Consider the following 17,428-nt stretch of genomic DNA (forward strand, 5'->3'; position numbering starts at 1 on the left):
TCTCACCACTAGATGCCAGTTACAGCTTCCTGGTTATGAAATGTCTCCATACCTTGCCAAGTTTTCTCTTGGGGAATAGTCACCCCTAGTTGAGAACCTTCACATTAGTGGATAGTAAATTCACATGTACTGGGCCTTAAGGAACATTTTAAAAAAGTTAAATGACATAAAATTGAAAAAAATAGAAATCTTAGAGAATATCACAGATAGTCAAGCAGTATTGCTTACTGATTCAAATTTCTTACTGCAAGCTGTGCTCAAAAATTTGAAAGCCACTGTTGTATACTTAATAAAAGCTTTCATATAAACTAACTAATTTAATCAGAAAACTCTACAAAATAAGCAGGACAGATGTTAACCTCTATTTTACAAATCAGAAAACAACCTGAAATAAGCTGAATGACTTGCTCTTGGGGTTACCCAGTTCAGTTGTCGCTCAGTCGTGTCCAACTCTTTGCAACTCCATGAACAGCAGCATGCCAGGCTTCCCTGTTCATCACCCTGAGTTTACTCAAACTCATGTCCATTGAGTCAGTGATAATATCCAACCATCTCTTCCTCCGTCGCCCCTTCTCCTCCTGTCCTCAATCTTTCCCAGCATTAGGGTATTTTCAAATGAGTTAGCTCTTCGGATCGGGTGGCCAAAGTATTGGATTTTCAGCTTCAACATCCATCCTTCCAGTGAACACCCAGGACTGATCTCCTTAGGATGGACTGGCTGGATCCAAGGGACTCTCAAGAGTCTTCTCCAACACCGCAGTTCAAAACCATCAATTCTTCAGCACTCAGCTTTCTTTATAGTCCAACTCTCACAGCCATACATGACCACTGGAAAAACCATAGCCTTGACTAGACGGACCTTTGTTGGCAAAGTAATGTCTCTGCTTTTCAATATGCTATCTAGGTTGGTCATAACTTTCCTTCCAAGGAGTAAGCGTCTTTTAATTTCATGGCTGCAGTCACCATCTGCAGTGATTTTGGAGCCCAAAAAATAAAGTCAGCCACTGTTTTCCCATCTATTTCCCATGAAGTGATGGGACCGGATGCCATGATCTTCATTTTCTGAGTGTTGAGCTTTAAGCCAACTTTTTCACTCTCCTCTTTCACTTTCATCAAGAGGCTTTTTAGTTCCTCTTCACTTTCTGCCATAAGGTTGGTGTCATCTGCATATCTGGGGTTTTTGAGATTTCTCCCGGCAATCTTGATTCCAGCTTGTGCTTCATCCAGCCCAGCACTTCTCATGATGTACTCTGCATATAAGTTAAATAGGCAGGGTGACAATATACAGCCTTAACGTACTCCTTTTCCTATTTGGAACCAGTCTGTTGTTCCATGTCCAATTCTAACTGTAGCTTCCTGACCTGCATATAGGTTTCTCAAGAGGCAGGTCAGGTGGTCTGGTATTCCCATCTCTTTCAGAATTTTCCAGTTTATTGTGATCCACACGGTCAAAGGCTTTGGCATAGTCAATAAAGCAGAAATAGATCTTTTTCTGGAACTCTCTTGCTTTTACAATAATCCAGCGGATGTTGGCAATTTGATCTCTGGTTCCTCTGCCTTTTCAAAAACCAGCTTGAACATCTGGAAGTTCACGGTTCACGTATTGCTGAAGCCTGGCTTGGAGAATTTTGAGCATTAGAGTGTGAGATGAGTGCAGTTGTGTGGTAGTTTGAGGATTCTTTGGCATTGCCTTTCTTTGGGACTAGAATGAAAACTGACCTTTTCCAGTCCTGTGGCCACTGCTGAGTTTTCCAAATATGCTGGCATATTGAGTGCAACACTTTCACAGTATCATCTTCTAGGATTTGAAATAGCTCAACTGGAATTCCATCACCTCCACTAGCTTTGTTCGTAGTGATGCTTCCTAAGACCCACTTGACTTCACATTCCAGGATGCCTGGCTCCAGGTGAGTGTTCACACCATCATGATTATCTGAGTCATGAAGATCTTTTTTGTATAGTTCTTCTGTGTATTCTTGCCACCTCTTCTTAATATATTCTGTTTGTTAGGTCCATACCATTTCTATCCTTTATTGAGCCCATCTTTGCATGAAATGTTCCCTTGGTGTCTCTAATTTTCTTGAAGAGAGCTCTACTCTTTCCCATTCTATTGTTTTCCTCTATTTCTTTGCATTGATCACTGACGAAGGCTTTCTTATCTCTCCTTGCTATTCGTTGGAACTCTGGATTCAAATGGGTATATCCTTCCTTTTCTCCTTTGCTTTCTGCTTCTCTTCTTTTGACAGGTATTTGTAAGGCCTCCTCAGACAGCCATTTTGCTTTTTTGTATTTCTTTTTCTTGGGAATGGTATTGATCCATCTCCTGTACAATGTCACGAAACTCCATCCATAGTTCATCAGGCACTCTGACTATCAGATCTAGTCCCTTAAATCTATTTCTCACTTCTACTGTATAATCACAAGGGATTTGATTTAGGTCATACCTGAATGGTCTAGTGGTTTTCCCCACTTTCTTCAATTTAAGTCTGAATTGGGCAATAAGGAGTTCATGTTCTGAGCCACAGTCAGCTCCTGGTCTTGTTTTTGCTGACTGTATAGAGCTTCTCCATCTTTGGCTGCAAAGAATATAATCAATCTGATTTTGGTGTTGGCCATCTGGTGATGTCCATGTGTAGAGTCTTCTCTTGTGTTGTTGGAAGAGGGTGTTTGTTATGACCAGTGCGTTCTCTTGGCAAAACTCTATTAGCCTTTGCCCTGCTTCATTCTGTACTCCAAAGCCAAATTGGCCTGTTATTCCAGGTGTTCCTTGACTTCCTACTTTTGCATTCCAGTCCCCTATAATGAAAAGGACATCTTTGTTGGGTGTTAGCTCTAAAAGGTCTTGTAGGTCTTCATAGTACCATTCAACTTCAGCTTCTTCAGCATTACTGCTAGGAGCATAGACTTGTGTTACCATGATATTGAATGGTTTGCCTTGGAAACGAACAGAGATCATTCTGTCGTTTTTAAGATTGTATCCAAGTACTGCATTTCGGACTCTTTTGTTGACCATGATGGCTACTCCATTTCTTCTAAGGGATTCCTGCCCACAGTAGTAGATATAATGGTCATCTGAGTTAAATTCACCCATTCCAGAGGTTACTCAGTAGGCTGAAGGAAATATATGAAACACAACCCAAGTCTTTAAAGTTTTAATGACAGAAAAGGAGATTGTCACCTGAGAGCAAAGATTTTCCACGTGGTCCACAAGGGTAGATATTAGCATGAGAGGTCTTTTGTGGTGGGTCCAATCATTAAAATTTCAAATCAAAATTTTAGATGGAAATTTGAATAAAATTTTATCAAGACTTTATTTTTCAACACTGCTAATTTTTGTATGCATGTGTTCTCAGCCACTCAGTCATGTCTGACTCTTTTCAATCCCATGCACTACAGCCCAGCAGACTCCTCTGTCCATGGGATTTCCCAGGCAAGAATACTGGAGTGGGTTGGCATTTCCTTCTCCAGGGCATCTTCCTCACCTAGGGATCAATCCCGTATCTCCTGCATTGGCAGGCAGATTCTCTACCAGTGAGCTTTGGATACCCAATTAATTGAGGAATGAATACATGAATGAACATGGACCACACAATCCCTGTTAACCTTCAATCAGCCAGGCCCTCCAATCACCTCTAATAAGGTAGGCTGCTCCCTTTGACCAGAATCTCCCTCTGCTGTCTTTTTCCCACTGACTTCTAGAATCACCTGTTCAGTAATCCTCCAGGTAATGCTCTGCACAAGTCCCCAGATAGGCTGATTTCCACCTCGGTGCTCCTTCTATGCCATGCTAGGCTATTCTTAGTCACTCAGTTGTGTCTGACTCTTTGCAACCCCACAGACTGCAGCCCACCAGGCTCCTCTGTCCATGGAATTCTCCAGGCAAGAATACTGGCATGGGCTGCCATTCCCTTCTCTAGGGTACTTGAACCCAGGTCTCCCATACTGCAGGTGGGATTCTTTACCAGCAGAGTCACCACAGAAACCCAAGAATACTGGAGTGGGTATCCTATGTCTTCTCCAGGGGAACATCCCAACCCAGGAATCGAACCAAGGCCTCCTGCATTACAGGAAGATTCTTTACCAGTTGAGCTACCAGGGAAGCCCGCGCCTTCTATAAACGTTACCTAATTATGCTGTAACCATCTCTTCCACATTTTCCCCTGAAACTCCCCGTGCCTTTGGCACCTTGTCTACTCCCTTCTCTATCATTCCAAAGGTAGCAGCTATGGTCTGTTTCAAAAATCACATAAACCACAGCACTCACCTCAGTGCTTGGCAGTGCAGTTGCTCTTTAATACCTGTTGTATTTTCCCTATAGTACAGGAAAGCAGACAGGCAAAGTAATTTTCTGATACTATAAAAGCAAAGAAAAGGAGAAGTGAGGGCCGGTGTGCAGAGGATGAGATGGTTAAAGAGCATCGCTAACTCAATGGACAGAAACTTGAGCAAACTCCTAAAGACAGCGGAGGACAGAGAAACCTGGCTGCCTACAGTCTACAGGATCAGACATGACAGCGACTCAGTAACAACATAGAAACAGAAGGCTGTTGCTCCGGGTAAACTGAATTGGATCTTAGATCAGCAAAAAAAAAAAAGAAAAAAGCCGTTAATGGGAATAGTGGTGAAACCTGATTAAATTGTGGGCTTCAAGCAACAGTATGATACCATTGTTAATTTCTTAGTTTTGGCAAAGATGCCATCGTTATTTAACATTAGTGGAAGATGGGCACACTCTGCACTGTCTTTACAACTTTTCTGAAAATCTAAGATTATTTCAAAGTTAAAAGTCTATTAAAAAAAAAGACTGTTGCTGCTCCCTGTCGCTTCGAACAGGAAAACTCAACAGCCCACTTCATCTTTTGGGATGTTTTCTCCCTGAAGGACAGCACTGGAAACTCCCGCGCCCCCTAGTGACAGATGTAGGTGTGTGCACGGCTGTCGGCTCAACCCCCGGGCCGCCAGACTCCACGAACGCTTTGCATCTCCCTGCCCCCGCGGTCCTCACCCCGGTTCAGCCATCTGGAGTTTGTGCCGTCACTGTCTCATCTTAGATCGTAACCCGTCCTCGCTCTGCGTCCCCACCTTTGGGCTGAGTCACTTGCTGCTGCTGCTGCTAAGTCGCTTCAGTCGTATCCGACTCTGTGCGACCCCATAGACGGCAGCCCACCAGGCTCCCCCATCCCTGGGATTCTCCAGGCAAGAACACTGCAGTGGGTTGCCATTTCCTTCTCCCATGCGTGAAAGTGAAGTCGTGTCCGACTCCGCGACCCCACGGACTGCAGCCTACCAGGCTCCTCCGTTCATGGGATTTTCCAGGCAAGAGTACTGGAATGTGTTGCCATTGTCTTCTCCACAGGCCCTCTTAAATTGATGGCTTCCCAGGACCTGCCCTAGAAGGCTGATTCAGCGGGCTGGACATGAGACCCCCCAATACTGTGTATTTTTCCCTCGTACCCCGAGTGATTCTGTTGGAGGCTGTTTGGTAAACGAACCATCTTCGTTTCAGTCCTGCTGTAGGATTTGGGCATTAAAGTATCTCTTAGTGACTTTACCTCTAAGTGAACCCGGGTTAAGACTACTGGTTAAGAAACGGAATGTTCCTGAGGTCCCCGACGGTGCAGCTGATTCCTACTGCGAGCACATTATCCTGCAGCTTTACCTTCCTAGTCAGCAGGATGACTGGAGTGAGCGCGGCTCCAAACCCCAAAAACGTTCCGGCCACGGGAGCCAGACGAGGCACGTAGCCCGGAGCCTGGACGACTCTGGAAAGGCGTCGGCCCGGCCCAGCCCTCTCCTGCGGGGACCACCCTCCTCCGCGGAGACGGACAGCATAGTCTCCCTCAGGGTGGGGAGGATTTTCCTTCTACGAGATGCCTCGGCCAGGCGGCCCTGAGGCCAGAGAGCTGAGCACAACAGGCCCGACTTCCTGTCCTCTTAACGGGGCGCACTTCGGCACCACTGAGAGTAGGGGGCGAGGTTGGGGACCCCGTCGCTGTGGGTTGCGGGCTGCCTTCCGAGCCGGACGCGGCCAGGCTCTCCTTGTTCCTGGGGCCCGAGGGGCTCCGCGGGGAAACATAACCGTGAACGTTTCTGAAGAGGGAGAACGTCTTCGGCCGACCCCCGCCTGAAGAACTCGTTCTGAGTCGAAGACATGCTGAGGGCCCTCGGGACTAAACACTGTTTCCGTAGGGAGGGGAGTGACTCGTCATAACACAACACCGGGCTAAGAGATCAATTCTCTTGCCCAGAGTCGTCCTCTCGGGGTACACAGACAGCTGTGCGACCACCGGGTGAAGACCCCAGCCTCCTCACTCACCCTATGGAGAGCCCCCTGCGCATGAGCAGAACCGCTCGGCGGCTAGGGCTGGGAGCTCGAGGGTGGGGCGCTCGGGGTGGGGCGAAGGCCAGTCACGTGGGCCGCGAAGCCCTCTCCGCGATTTCCCTACAAGGACTTGGGTCGCCGAGCCCCGCCCCCGGCCGGGCCCTGGAATGTGCGGAGGGGCAAACCCGCAAGATAGACTCAACTATTTGCAAACAGGAAGGGGAGGGTGAAACAGTTTACACTGTAAGAAGAGGTGTGAAAAAGACGGAAACTCAGTCATCAGACCTGGAGAATCACTATTTTTCTACTGTGTTCTAAGCTGCCCGTTCGACACGTCCTTCCCATGCACTTGGTCAAAATTGCGCCTTCTGAGCACACCGGCAACCCCCCTGCCCCGTCGCCCTGCCGGGCTCACACTGTTAGCAGAGAATGGTGACTCCCTTCCTTCCGGTCCGCTAAGCGAAGGCCGGAAGTGTCGGTTTGTAGCGTCTTTGGGAGTGGAAGGGAGTTGGTAGGGGGAGCTGAAGCAGCGAGGAGGTTCCTGAAGCTCTCGGATTCTCTCGGCTGAGTTAGGGTGAGTAATGTTCGCGGGAGGCCCGTCCCGAGGTCCATCCCCACGGGGCGGCTGGGGTTGGCGGGGTGGTCAGCAGCACTGCCGGGGGCGCACCTGGGCAGGTGTGCGTGCGAGTTCCTGGGTTTCGAGCCCACGGGCCTCTCCGGAGTGGAAGGCCGCTGCCGGAAGCGGCCTGGACGCCAGCTTCGCTCCTTTGCCCAAACTTGGAGCTCGGGAAGTGTGGTTTAGCCTGCTGGCGCCGCGAGCTTGGGCGGCAGCCGGCCTGCGAAACCCGAGCCCCGCGGAGCTGACGCTGGGACTAAGTTTAATTTCTAACGTAAACTTGCCCGATTCCAGAGAGTTTGCGCAAAAACTCTAGCTTGGTGCGGTCCCCGGACGCCCGCCCGCTGCAGCTGTTATTGCAGCTGTGTGGCTACGTTTAGTGGGAATAACCACCTCAGATTAGCAACTTCAGTTTAGTATCCACTTTTGTAATCGGAGTGTTTTGATTTTTTTTTTAAGTGATAGTTGGACAGATAGGAGTTTGGGGTTTAGTTTGAGGCTTCAGGAAAACTCCCAAAAAACTCCCTGTTACTCTGGGGTGGAGCCTCCAAGTTAAAGTCCGTTTTTCAAAGTGTTTACTTTCAAAGTAGCTGAATTGATTTATCAAAGAGTGTATCATTTCTTTACAGAATTGTGAAACAGAAGTAAACGTTCAGTTGAGATTTTAACTTAAGTGCAGAAAGTTGTACATCTAAAGGTGGAGAAAATAAGTGATTCTTAAAATTACTACTATTTGCTTCATTGTTCTGGAAGGCTTTTGATGAAAACCTAGCCAGAAAATCTTTAAAAAGTGAGGCTTTACTGGCTGGTGAACCTGGACAACGAATTGCCTTTGTCAAGTGCTGAGAACATTTTGGGTGTGGCAGTCTTAGAGGACTAATCCTACCTTCAACCGGAAGTTGCTTAGGAATTGAAAACTTGGTTAAGTTGGAACGGAAACACCAGCCTGAAAATGTACTTTTCAAAAACTGTGGTTAGCACCAAAAAAGTACATAAACTTAGCTTAAGAAAAAAGTACATTGATTAAATGAGACAGTAGATTTGGTCTGGATTTGGAAAGTAGATGTTATGTACCATCACATTAGGAAGTGTTTCCTAAGATGGGAGTTTTTCATTAAAGAACATGTATTTCCAGAATACTATCAATTTGGAGAAGGCAATGGCACCCCACTCCAGTACTCTTGCTTGGAAAATCCAATGAACGGAGGAGCCTGGTGGGCTGCAGTCCATGGGGTCGCTAAGAGTCGGACACGACTGAGCGACTTCACTTTCACGCATTGGAGAAGGAAATGGCAGCCCACTCCAGTATTCTTGCCTGGAGAATCCCAGGGATTGGGGAGCCCGCTGGGCTGCCGTCTCTGGGGTCGCACAGAGTTGGATACGACTGAAGCGACTTAGCAGTAGCAGAGTGTTCTGTAGAAAGTCTTAAGATTAGTTATTACCACTATAAATATTGGACTCTAGAATTCTAACTAGAGTATTCTGGGCTTCCCAGGTGGCTCTAGTGATAAAGAATCCGCCCGCCAATGCAGGAGACTAATAGACGCGGGTTCGATCCCAGGGTCGGGAAGATCCCCTGGAGGAGGGCAGGGTAGCCCATTCCAGTATTCTTGTCTGGAGAATCCTGTGGACAGAAGAGCCTGGCAGGCTACAGTCCATAGGGTCGCAAAGAGTGGGATGCGACTTAGCAAGCGCAAAGTTGTGTGTGTGTGTGTGTGTGTGTGTGTGTGTGTGTGTGTGTGCGTGTGCGTGCGTGCGTGCGTGCGTGCGTGCGTGCGTGCAGGCTACAGTCCATAGGGTCGCAAAGAGTGGGATGCGACTTAGCAAGCGCAAAGTAGTGTGTGTGTGTGTGTGTGTGTGTGTGTGTGTGTGTGCGCGTGCGTGTGCGTGCGTGCGCGCGCGCCCGTCCTCTCCAGGTTCTCCAGGCAAGAATACTGAAATGATTTGCCCTTTCCTCCTCCAGGGGATCTTCCCGACCCAGGGATTGATCCCGCGTCTCCTCTGTCTCCTGTATTGCAGGCAGATTTTTTACCGCTGAACCACTGGGGAAGCCAGTATTGATATGGGTTAATCCCATTTTATAAATGAAGCCAGAGTATCTAGAAATTGTGAAAAATCTTGTCGCCTTTGCTGTGTGGGGAAAGCCTCTTTGTGGATCTTTATTTTTCATTTCACCCATCACTTAATCTAGTCTAACTTCTTTCTGACATGGTTTGTATCCATCCTTTTGTCATAACCCTGAATGATTCTCTTCCCATTTGATCCAGCTAGAAGGATAAATCCAGAAATTCATTACCACCTGCACTCCCCTTCCCTGATTAAGACAAGGTTATATTCCTTCGAGTCTGTAAACTGATTCTCCTTAACAGCCCTTGAACTGTTTTCATTCACTTTTTCTCATGCATCTGAAATCCTTGTGAATTTCATAGACGTTGACTCTGTAAGTCCCAGGGTTTTCAAGTTCCATACGACACAGAGCCCTTCACACCAAAGATCTTTCATTAAATGCCTCAAAAGTGAATTCTAGACTGAGCTTATGATGAGTGAAGACATAACTTGGAAACCGTGGATGCCTGCATAGCAGTCTTCCCCTTGTACATAAATAATACTTACATTGATGCATAAAATATTTTCAGTTTTTTTTTTCCCTAGCCTATAAGAGTTGTGCATTTGCTGAAGTCTTGTTATATGAAGAGAGTTACAGGCTGACTTGTTTGGGGAAAGTAAAAGTGGACAGCATACCTGAATCATAGCAAGGAGGACAGTGACAGTATCTAAAGTGATCGGCTTCTTGGGATCATAGCACTGTTTCTCATTTGGCTCCCTCTCCACCCCAGTTAAGTGGCTCAGGTGATAATCTGCCAGATATCCAGATTCCATCCCTGGGTTGGGAACATTCCCTGGAGAAGGGAATGGCTGCCCACTCCAGTATGCTTGCCTAGAGAATTCCATGGACAGAGGAGCCTGCAGGGCGGGTCTCAAAGAGTGGGACACAACTGAGCGACACACACACACTACCACCAGAGTTGATTCTACCCATACCTTCAGTTTGGTAAGGGGGAAAAACAAAAATAGCCTTTCCTTATTTTGAAATAACTTGACGGCAAAGCTGAACTCCCTATCACTGAAAGGATCTAGATTTCCGGTGGGAGAATAACTCACAGATCAGAATCCAACCTCCTTGAAAAAGTAAAGGTCCATGTAGTAACTGGCCCAGTGTTGTACTACCAAATTTTGATAGCATTAACTACCCTAATTTGTTAGAATTAAGACTGACATTTAAATTTCTTAATTCTAAGGATGTCTTGTAGCTTTTAGGGTTTTTCAAGTTCTTTCCCCTACCCTTCCCCCCACCCACCCGCAAAATTTCAGAAACAACTTTTCTGAAGTCATAGTATTTGATAATCATGTACACCTTTAAGTTATTTTTCATTTTTGTTACACATTGTTTTAACTTCAGAGTCATACTTTTGGAATGAAAACTATGTAACTCATTTTATAAGTTGAACCAATCATCTCATTTCTTCACAGTTGGCTCCCCAACTTTAAGTTCCTCAAAGGGAGCACACCTGCCTTAACATTTCTTAATTCTTAACTAATAATCGGCATTCATGATGCATCATATTAATGGTTGATGATTAAGGATCAAATGAGCTAAAGAAAAACTCTGAGGGCATTGTCTGTGCTGACCCCAAAAATACCTTTATAACTTAAAAAAATCTTATAATGTATTTGCATATTTAAAGAATACATGGTTAAAATGACTGATTTTAATTAAATGCATGATTAAAAGAGACTAAATAGGAAATGTATCAAAATTCTAGAATGAGAGCGTGTATGTGTTACTTTATATCTAACCTAAGTATTTTTTAAAAGGTACCTGGAGAAAGGATACTAAATTGAGTATTATGAGGTCTTGTAGGTTTAAAAAATCAATTGTTATCAACCATTTCACCTGTTTTTTCGTCTGTTTCTTTGTTGTTAAAACAACTGATTTTTGTGGATAGTTAGGGTAATACAGTGTTGTCAAACAAAACAACTATTTTTAAACACATGCTTTGTTTTGCAGACAGGGGCATACCTAAAATACTAAAGAGATGTGGACTGGTAAATAGGTGCCACTCAACCACTAACCCAAATCCTGGAGTCCATTTAGGAGAGGAAGAAATAATATATGCTATAACTACTTGTTTTTAAACTACATTTAGATTAGAGGGGGGAATTACAGCTCTCTGTAGTTTAGATAATAAAGGGATTTACTGCATCTAGAGGTGTTATAAAAATGAAAATATCATGAAAGAGTAATTAAAGGAAATTTGGAAACCAGGGAGGAGCATATATCCTAACTTCTATGTCAAGTAGGGTATAGCTTACCAGCAGCACGTTCCAGTGCATGGCAGGAGTGCTATATTTGATGAATTGGAATTTGTGACTCTCCTTTGTGGAATTTCCTTCTAAAAATCTGAGAATAGATTAAGCTTTAAAAAAAACAATCAGGCATAGTCAAGCTTTTCTAATTATTTCCGTAATTGAATGTAGTCTGGCTGGTGTGGTGTAATCAACAAAAGAATGTAAGAAATAAGTTTTAAAACTCATATGAAGCATTGTGTCCTAAGTTCACTTCACAGTACTGACATCTAGGTAGTTCATTCTTTGCGATCCACAGACTTATTTTTAGAGCAAGGGCATAGTGTTTTGCTACATCATAGCTAAATGTTGTTTTCAGAACGTAAGCTTTAAAACTGTTGTCCTGGTCAGAGTGTGAAATCAGTAGTGCCTATTTTAGACCTGCTTGAGAGAATATAACTGATTACAGTGTCTTAGTCTTGTGGGTTAGAGGTTTTGCTGACTGCCCTCGCTACCTCAGCTCTGAAGGATGGTATGGTAAAATTTTATTGTATGATGACTGTGGGATTTTTAACTTCAAACAAATTGCTTATAGTCTTAAAGATTTAGTGTTGAAAGGGAATTAGACGTTATTTTTATTTTCAACTTAAGTTTTACGGGGAGAAATTTAGATGATTAGAGAGCAAAGGTAGTTTCCATATCGCTTAAAATGCTTTCCAAAACTTGTTAAAAACTAAATTGCTTTAAAAATTTTGTATTGTGCTCTGATTTTTGTTTAGAGGACTTAATCACTTCAGATGATTTGGCTTAGAAGATGAGTTAATGTTCGTTAGTACTGAATAACACTGAGGTATAGAACTGGCAGTTTTTCTCCAGTGTCTTGACATCTTTTGTTTCTTGTTTTCTATATTGTTATTAAGCTAATGGATTGAGTTATTATCAGTCCTTAATCAGCTGTCCAGTAGTACTGGGGACAGGAATTCTTGTTGATAATGCTCTGAGCTTTGAATTAATGTTGGTGGTAAGTTGGAACTTAAAATTAGTGACAGACTGTTTACTACTAAGGATGAGTGAATTCAAAAGACGAGTCTAGTTTTTCTCTTTATAGATTGATCCTCTGAGTAATGGTATCAATTAGTTGACAGATTTTTGCCAAGTGATACTGTCCTGTGAAATAGTTTTTAAACTCATCTCTCAGTGGCTCAAATATTTCTGGAAGGTTGGTTCAATTTAGTTTTTGCTGTTTCTTGTATTTCCCCTCTTTGTTAGGATTTAACTGCCACCATGTCGAGCAAAAGAGCAAAGACCAAGACCACCAAGAAGCGCCCCCAGCGCGCGACCTCCAATGTGTTCGCCATGTTTGACCAGTCCCAGATTCAAGAGTTCAAGGAGGCTTTCAACATGATCGACCAGAACAGGGATGGGTTCATTGACAAGGAAGACTTGCATGACATGCTTGCTTCCCTGGGTAATGATCAGTTTTAATATTAATAAATCAAACAATTTCTAGAACAACCTTTTCTATTTATTTCTGAAGTCTTAAAAGTTTTGTGAAGCCAATCTAATGATGTTACAGTTCACTAAGATTCAAAATCTGGAGCATTGTTTCCCAAAGTAAGGTCCTTGGACCACCTGCAGATTTCTGGCCAAGTCTCAGAATCAGGCTGGAGACCAGCTGCGTTTGTGTGTTTGTGCATGAATGCGTGTGCTGCAAACTCTGATCATGATTATGAAAACAGTGTTATTCCTTCTGACTTCCCAGTGGAATAGCACACAGTCTCCAGACTCTTAATATAGATCCTTTTCATTGAGAAGACTTTTTTTCCAAATAGTTTTACTGTCTTGAACACAAATACCAAAACTGTATAAATGATCATCTGTCATGTCAAAATGTTTACCATGATGCATTTTGTGATGTGATTAAAATTATGACCCTCTGTTTTTGTTTAGGAAAAAATCCAACTGATGAGTATCTGGATGCCATGATGAATGAGGCTCCAGGTCCCATAAATTTTACCATGTTTCTCACAATGTTTGGTGAAAAGTTAAATGGCACAGATCCAGAAGATGTCATCAGAAATGCTTTTGCTTGCTTTGATGAAGAAGCAACTGGTAAGTCTGAGGTAACCTTTAATTACCAACTGATTATTGTTTGGTTATAGCAGCTAAAATATATAATAACTTCAAACATGACGACATGTAACACCCTCAGGTTTATACCAGACCTGTTTTGGGGGACAGGTTTCACCTGTGGCATGTTAGGCACTCACTTTACTGCCTCTGCCCTTAAATGTTTAATTTACAATTTAATAGGTGAATTTGGAACTTCTTTAGGAAACTTCTATTACTCCTTTACTAGAATCATTCTACAGGGGTTAGGCACTCAGTTAAGTGTGTCAAATGAATATCTTTTACAGGAGCAATCTTGGAAAAAAGTGTAGATTGCTCTAGGCGGTGGTGTCAGTATGGTCCTATGTTGGTTTATCAGGTACCTCTCTGCTCTGAGATTGTTTAGATCTGGTATCTGGAATCAGGTGCCCTGGTTTCACAATCCTCTTCTGCATAATAGCTGTTTGATTTCAGGCAACTTATCTAAGGCTCTTATTAGTAAGATGGACCATAATATTTCCTGCCTCATGTGGTTATTGTGAAGATTAAATGAGGGAATGAGATAGTAGCTTACCACCTGCATAGAGTGGACTCTCAAACCCGAAAGGCTAGCTACATGAATGCCTGCTCTTTTGGCAGAAATGTATATAAGAGAAAAAAAAAAGGGGGGGTAACTCACATGGTGAGATTTTTAAGAAGGAAGGCACACCCTTTGGTTACACAGTATTTGGACTAGTTTAAACAGTCCACGTGTAGTGCATGGGGCTGGAAGCACAGTCTCTCCACTCTGACTTTGAAGGCATCGCACGATAGGGCCTCATCTGGCCTATTCGAGTAGACCACCCTCTTGGCAGTTGCATCATCTTCACAACCTCGTTCCCGTCTCCATGCATTGTTGCCTGGGCTTGCTCTGCCATTTCTGCCTCTGCCTTCCTCCTCAGATCACCTCCTTCCCCTTGAAATCAAAAACTCTGAACAGTTATTTCTGGAACCAGTAGGGGAAGGGCAGGGAGAAGAGACTTTTTTTCTTGCCAAAAACTTTTGTGTATTAATTTTTTTTTTTTAAACAGTGGACATGTGTTACTTTTTTTAGTGGAAGAGAATAAAACCATTAAAGTGTCTTATCTGTTCTTCAGAGTCATCTCAGTGGTCACATTCCTAATAGAGCCTTAGCTGTGTTTTCATACTGTTTTCTCCTGGCCTCTGGGAAGCCTTGAAAAGCTCTCACTTCTTTCCACCTCCACCGTAGTTTATGTATGTCTCTGCTGGCACATATTCTGCCTGAGCTTATGCTTTAGCTTTGCGCTTGTTTCCAATATCACAGTCTCTTCCGGCTCTCCGGATAAGGGCTGTGCATCTGCAGCAGCAGCATGTTCCCCTCTTTGTAACCCCTCCCAGCTCCTTTCACAGTCCCTGCACATGGTTGATTAGTTTACATGATGGTTGAATGACTTGCCTGAAGAGGAGGATTTATTTCTACAATCTAAAAGTCTAAGATTTGGAGAACATTTTTTTTTTTTTAATCTAGGGTTGAGTTAGCCAAAGAACCCATAAATTTAGAGTTTCTTTTGTGAACTGACCTTACACTTTAAACTTACTTTATAGGAAATACATCAATGTTTTAGCTTAATTTCACACAAAGAAGTTGTAAAATAGAAACTTTATGAATTTCAAAAATCTCTGTGCTTGAATTGTCATTTAATACCTTCGGGTTACTGTAGGAGTGGGTCTCGATCATGATTGCTTATGGAAATTACTGTTTAAACTAGTCCAGTGGAAATCATTTAGGGAGCCATTTTAAATATCAGTGTCAGGGCTGGCCTCTGGGGTTGTTTTGAGCTCCCTGGATGATTCTGATGTGTAGTCAGGTTTCATGAGACCCCTGCTTGCACAGGTCCAAAGTAGAGAACGTTTCTGTCTGCTCACTCTTAACACTCCAGTGCCTATCCCAGTGTCTGTGACATAGTTAATGCTCAACTATCTACTCAGTGGTTTTGCACTGAGCCTAACCATATTTGTTACTGAATCTAAAATTAGAGTTGTTTTTAAAAATGTTTAATCTCATTTTGTGTATTTTAAAAAGGTAAAGTGAAGTACCTGAAGTAATATAGCTTGTTAAAACTGGACCTCACAGCTTCAGTATTCTTTCCACTGAAGCATTTTACCGACGTTTATGATGATTTTAGGGCTTCCCAGGTGGTTGAATGGTAAAGAATGCACCTGCCAAGCAGGAGTCATGGGTTTGATCTCTTGGTCTGGAAAATTCCCTGGAGAAGGAAATGGCAATCCACTCCAGTATTCCTGCCTGGGAAATCCCATGGACAGAGGGAAGGCTATAGTCCACGGGGTCGCAAAAGGGTTGGACACGACTTAGTGCCTAAATAAGATCAAGATGATTTTAGTGTATGTGCTTGTAGAAGTGTGATCATAGATGGTATGCTGAGAAAGCATCATACTTCATGCTTTCTGGTTAGGCACAGGGTTAGTTTTTGTTACCAAGAGATTGGGAGGTTGTTGTCGGTGAGGTCAGTAGAGCAGAGAAGGTTAGTGTCACTAAGCAATGGAGCATTTTCTAGGCAGCTGTGCTGAGGCTGGCTTAGTCTTGTCAAGGCTATATTTCATACGTTTGCATGCTTATCGTCCTTAATGTAAACCCTGTGCTTAGTCAAGTGTAGATGCTCCTTGTAATTATTCCTCGAGAGTGTCTCTTCTGATCTCTGTTTCTTTATTCTTCAGGTACCATTCAGGAGGATTACCTGAGAGAACTGCTGACCACAATGGGAGACCGGTTTACAGATGAGGAAGTGGATGAGCTGTACAGAGAAGCACCTATTGACAAAAAGGGGAATTTCAATTACATCGAGTTCACACGCATCCTTAAGCATGGAGCAAAAGACAAAGATGACTAAAAAGAACTTCAAACTCCAGCCAAACGTTCCTTGTTGCCACTCTGGGTATTTCTGAGACTTTCTCTTAGAGCCTGTTGCATGCCCTTAGCTTTACAGCTTCTGCCTTTCTTGTTGTATTTATTCTCAGCCATTTGGGGCGCATGCATCTCTATAATCAGACTGGATGTGGGACTTATTGTCATTTTAAGAATAGAAAATAGGGTAATTTAACTTACCAGCTGCCGTCTACCCTCCCCGCCCCCAGTAACTGCAGTCTACAGAGTCAATATATTTTTTCAGAGAAGGTTATTCACTCAATTTTTTCTGAACCATAATTAAACTTTATGATAAAAACTTACTTGTTTAAAACTTTTTTATTTACCAAAATTGACTTTTATTGGTCTTGGTGCATCATCTAAAGAAGGGTAGTAAGGCAAATCCTAGAAAATGATATGGTTGTTATACTTCCCCTTACTCCTTCCAGGTCTCCTAACAGTTCTATTTCCTCTATTCAGTCTTCCCCGCTTTTCAAAAAAACAAATCCAATTTTTAACTGCCTTTATGGAGTTTTCTGTACTTTGCATTTTAAAATAACTTCCTATAGAATTTGCATATATATATATATGATAGCTTTGTTAGCTTTAAATCCTAAAGTTCAATATTGGACCTGCCAGCATCCCTCCAAATCTGTTCTTTTTGTACATTCCTTCCTGTCATTTAAAACTAGACCAGGCCACTGAGTGCAATTTTAATTTGTCCTAATTTTTAAAACTGTTTTAGCCCCCAAAGGTTCTATGGAATGCTTTTATCAAAAAGGCCAATTTTTCTGTATTGTATTTCAAAGTGTTGGAAATAGAGTTTTTGGGGTTTTTTTTCTGTATGTAGTTTCTTTTTAACACATGGTCCCTATTGAAACACTGTGTTTATTTATGCAGAGATTCACATGAGTTCATGGACAAATCTTTGACATTCCTGACCTGCCCACAGTCAGAACAGCTGAAGCTACATGCCTGGGAAAGTGAGATCATTAGTTCAATCCTAAAAATAACTTCTGCTGTTTGCAGGAATGCAGGACTGTTTTCAGAGTTAATATAGTTTCATTTACTTGTGGCTTCAAAAATCTAACTCTTGAGGATTCGGGAGTTT

General features: G+C 43.1%; 1 protein-coding gene across 1 annotated transcript; it reads left to right on the forward strand.

The window, feature by feature from the left end:
• Positions 1–6,766: 6,766 nt before the first annotated feature.
• LOC138097410 (myosin regulatory light polypeptide 9) lies at positions 6,767–17,095 on the forward strand. Its single transcript, XM_068993551.1, has 4 exons — positions 6,767–6,896; positions 12,555–12,753; positions 13,236–13,397; positions 16,131–17,095. Exons 2-4 carry the CDS (start codon positions 12,570–12,572, stop codon positions 16,301–16,303), a joined length of 519 nt encoding a protein of 172 aa, XP_068849652.1. The 5' UTR covers positions 6,767–6,896; positions 12,555–12,569; the 3' UTR covers positions 16,304–17,095.
• Positions 17,096–17,428: the final 333 nt, after the last annotated feature.

This window comes from Capricornis sumatraensis, chromosome 21, assembly GCF_032405125.1.
Source record: "Capricornis sumatraensis isolate serow.1 chromosome 21, serow.2, whole genome shotgun sequence".
In the NCBI taxonomy this organism is placed as follows: domain Eukaryota; kingdom Metazoa; phylum Chordata; class Mammalia; order Artiodactyla; family Bovidae; genus Capricornis; species Capricornis sumatraensis.

Excerpts from the sequence above, each read along its gene's own strand:
- LOC138097410 (XM_068993551.1), top strand. The coding sequence starts at position 12,570 with ATGTCGAGCAAAAGAGCAAAGACCAAGACCACCAAGAAGCGCCCCCAG. Across the intron at positions 12,754-13,235 it reads TGACATGCTTGCTTCCCTGG|GAAAAAATCCAACTGATGAG; the intron begins GTAATGATCAGT and ends GTTTTTGTTTAG. Across the intron at positions 13,398-16,130 it reads CTTTGATGAAGAAGCAACTG|GTACCATTCAGGAGGATTAC; the intron begins GTAAGTCTGAGG and ends TTTATTCTTCAG.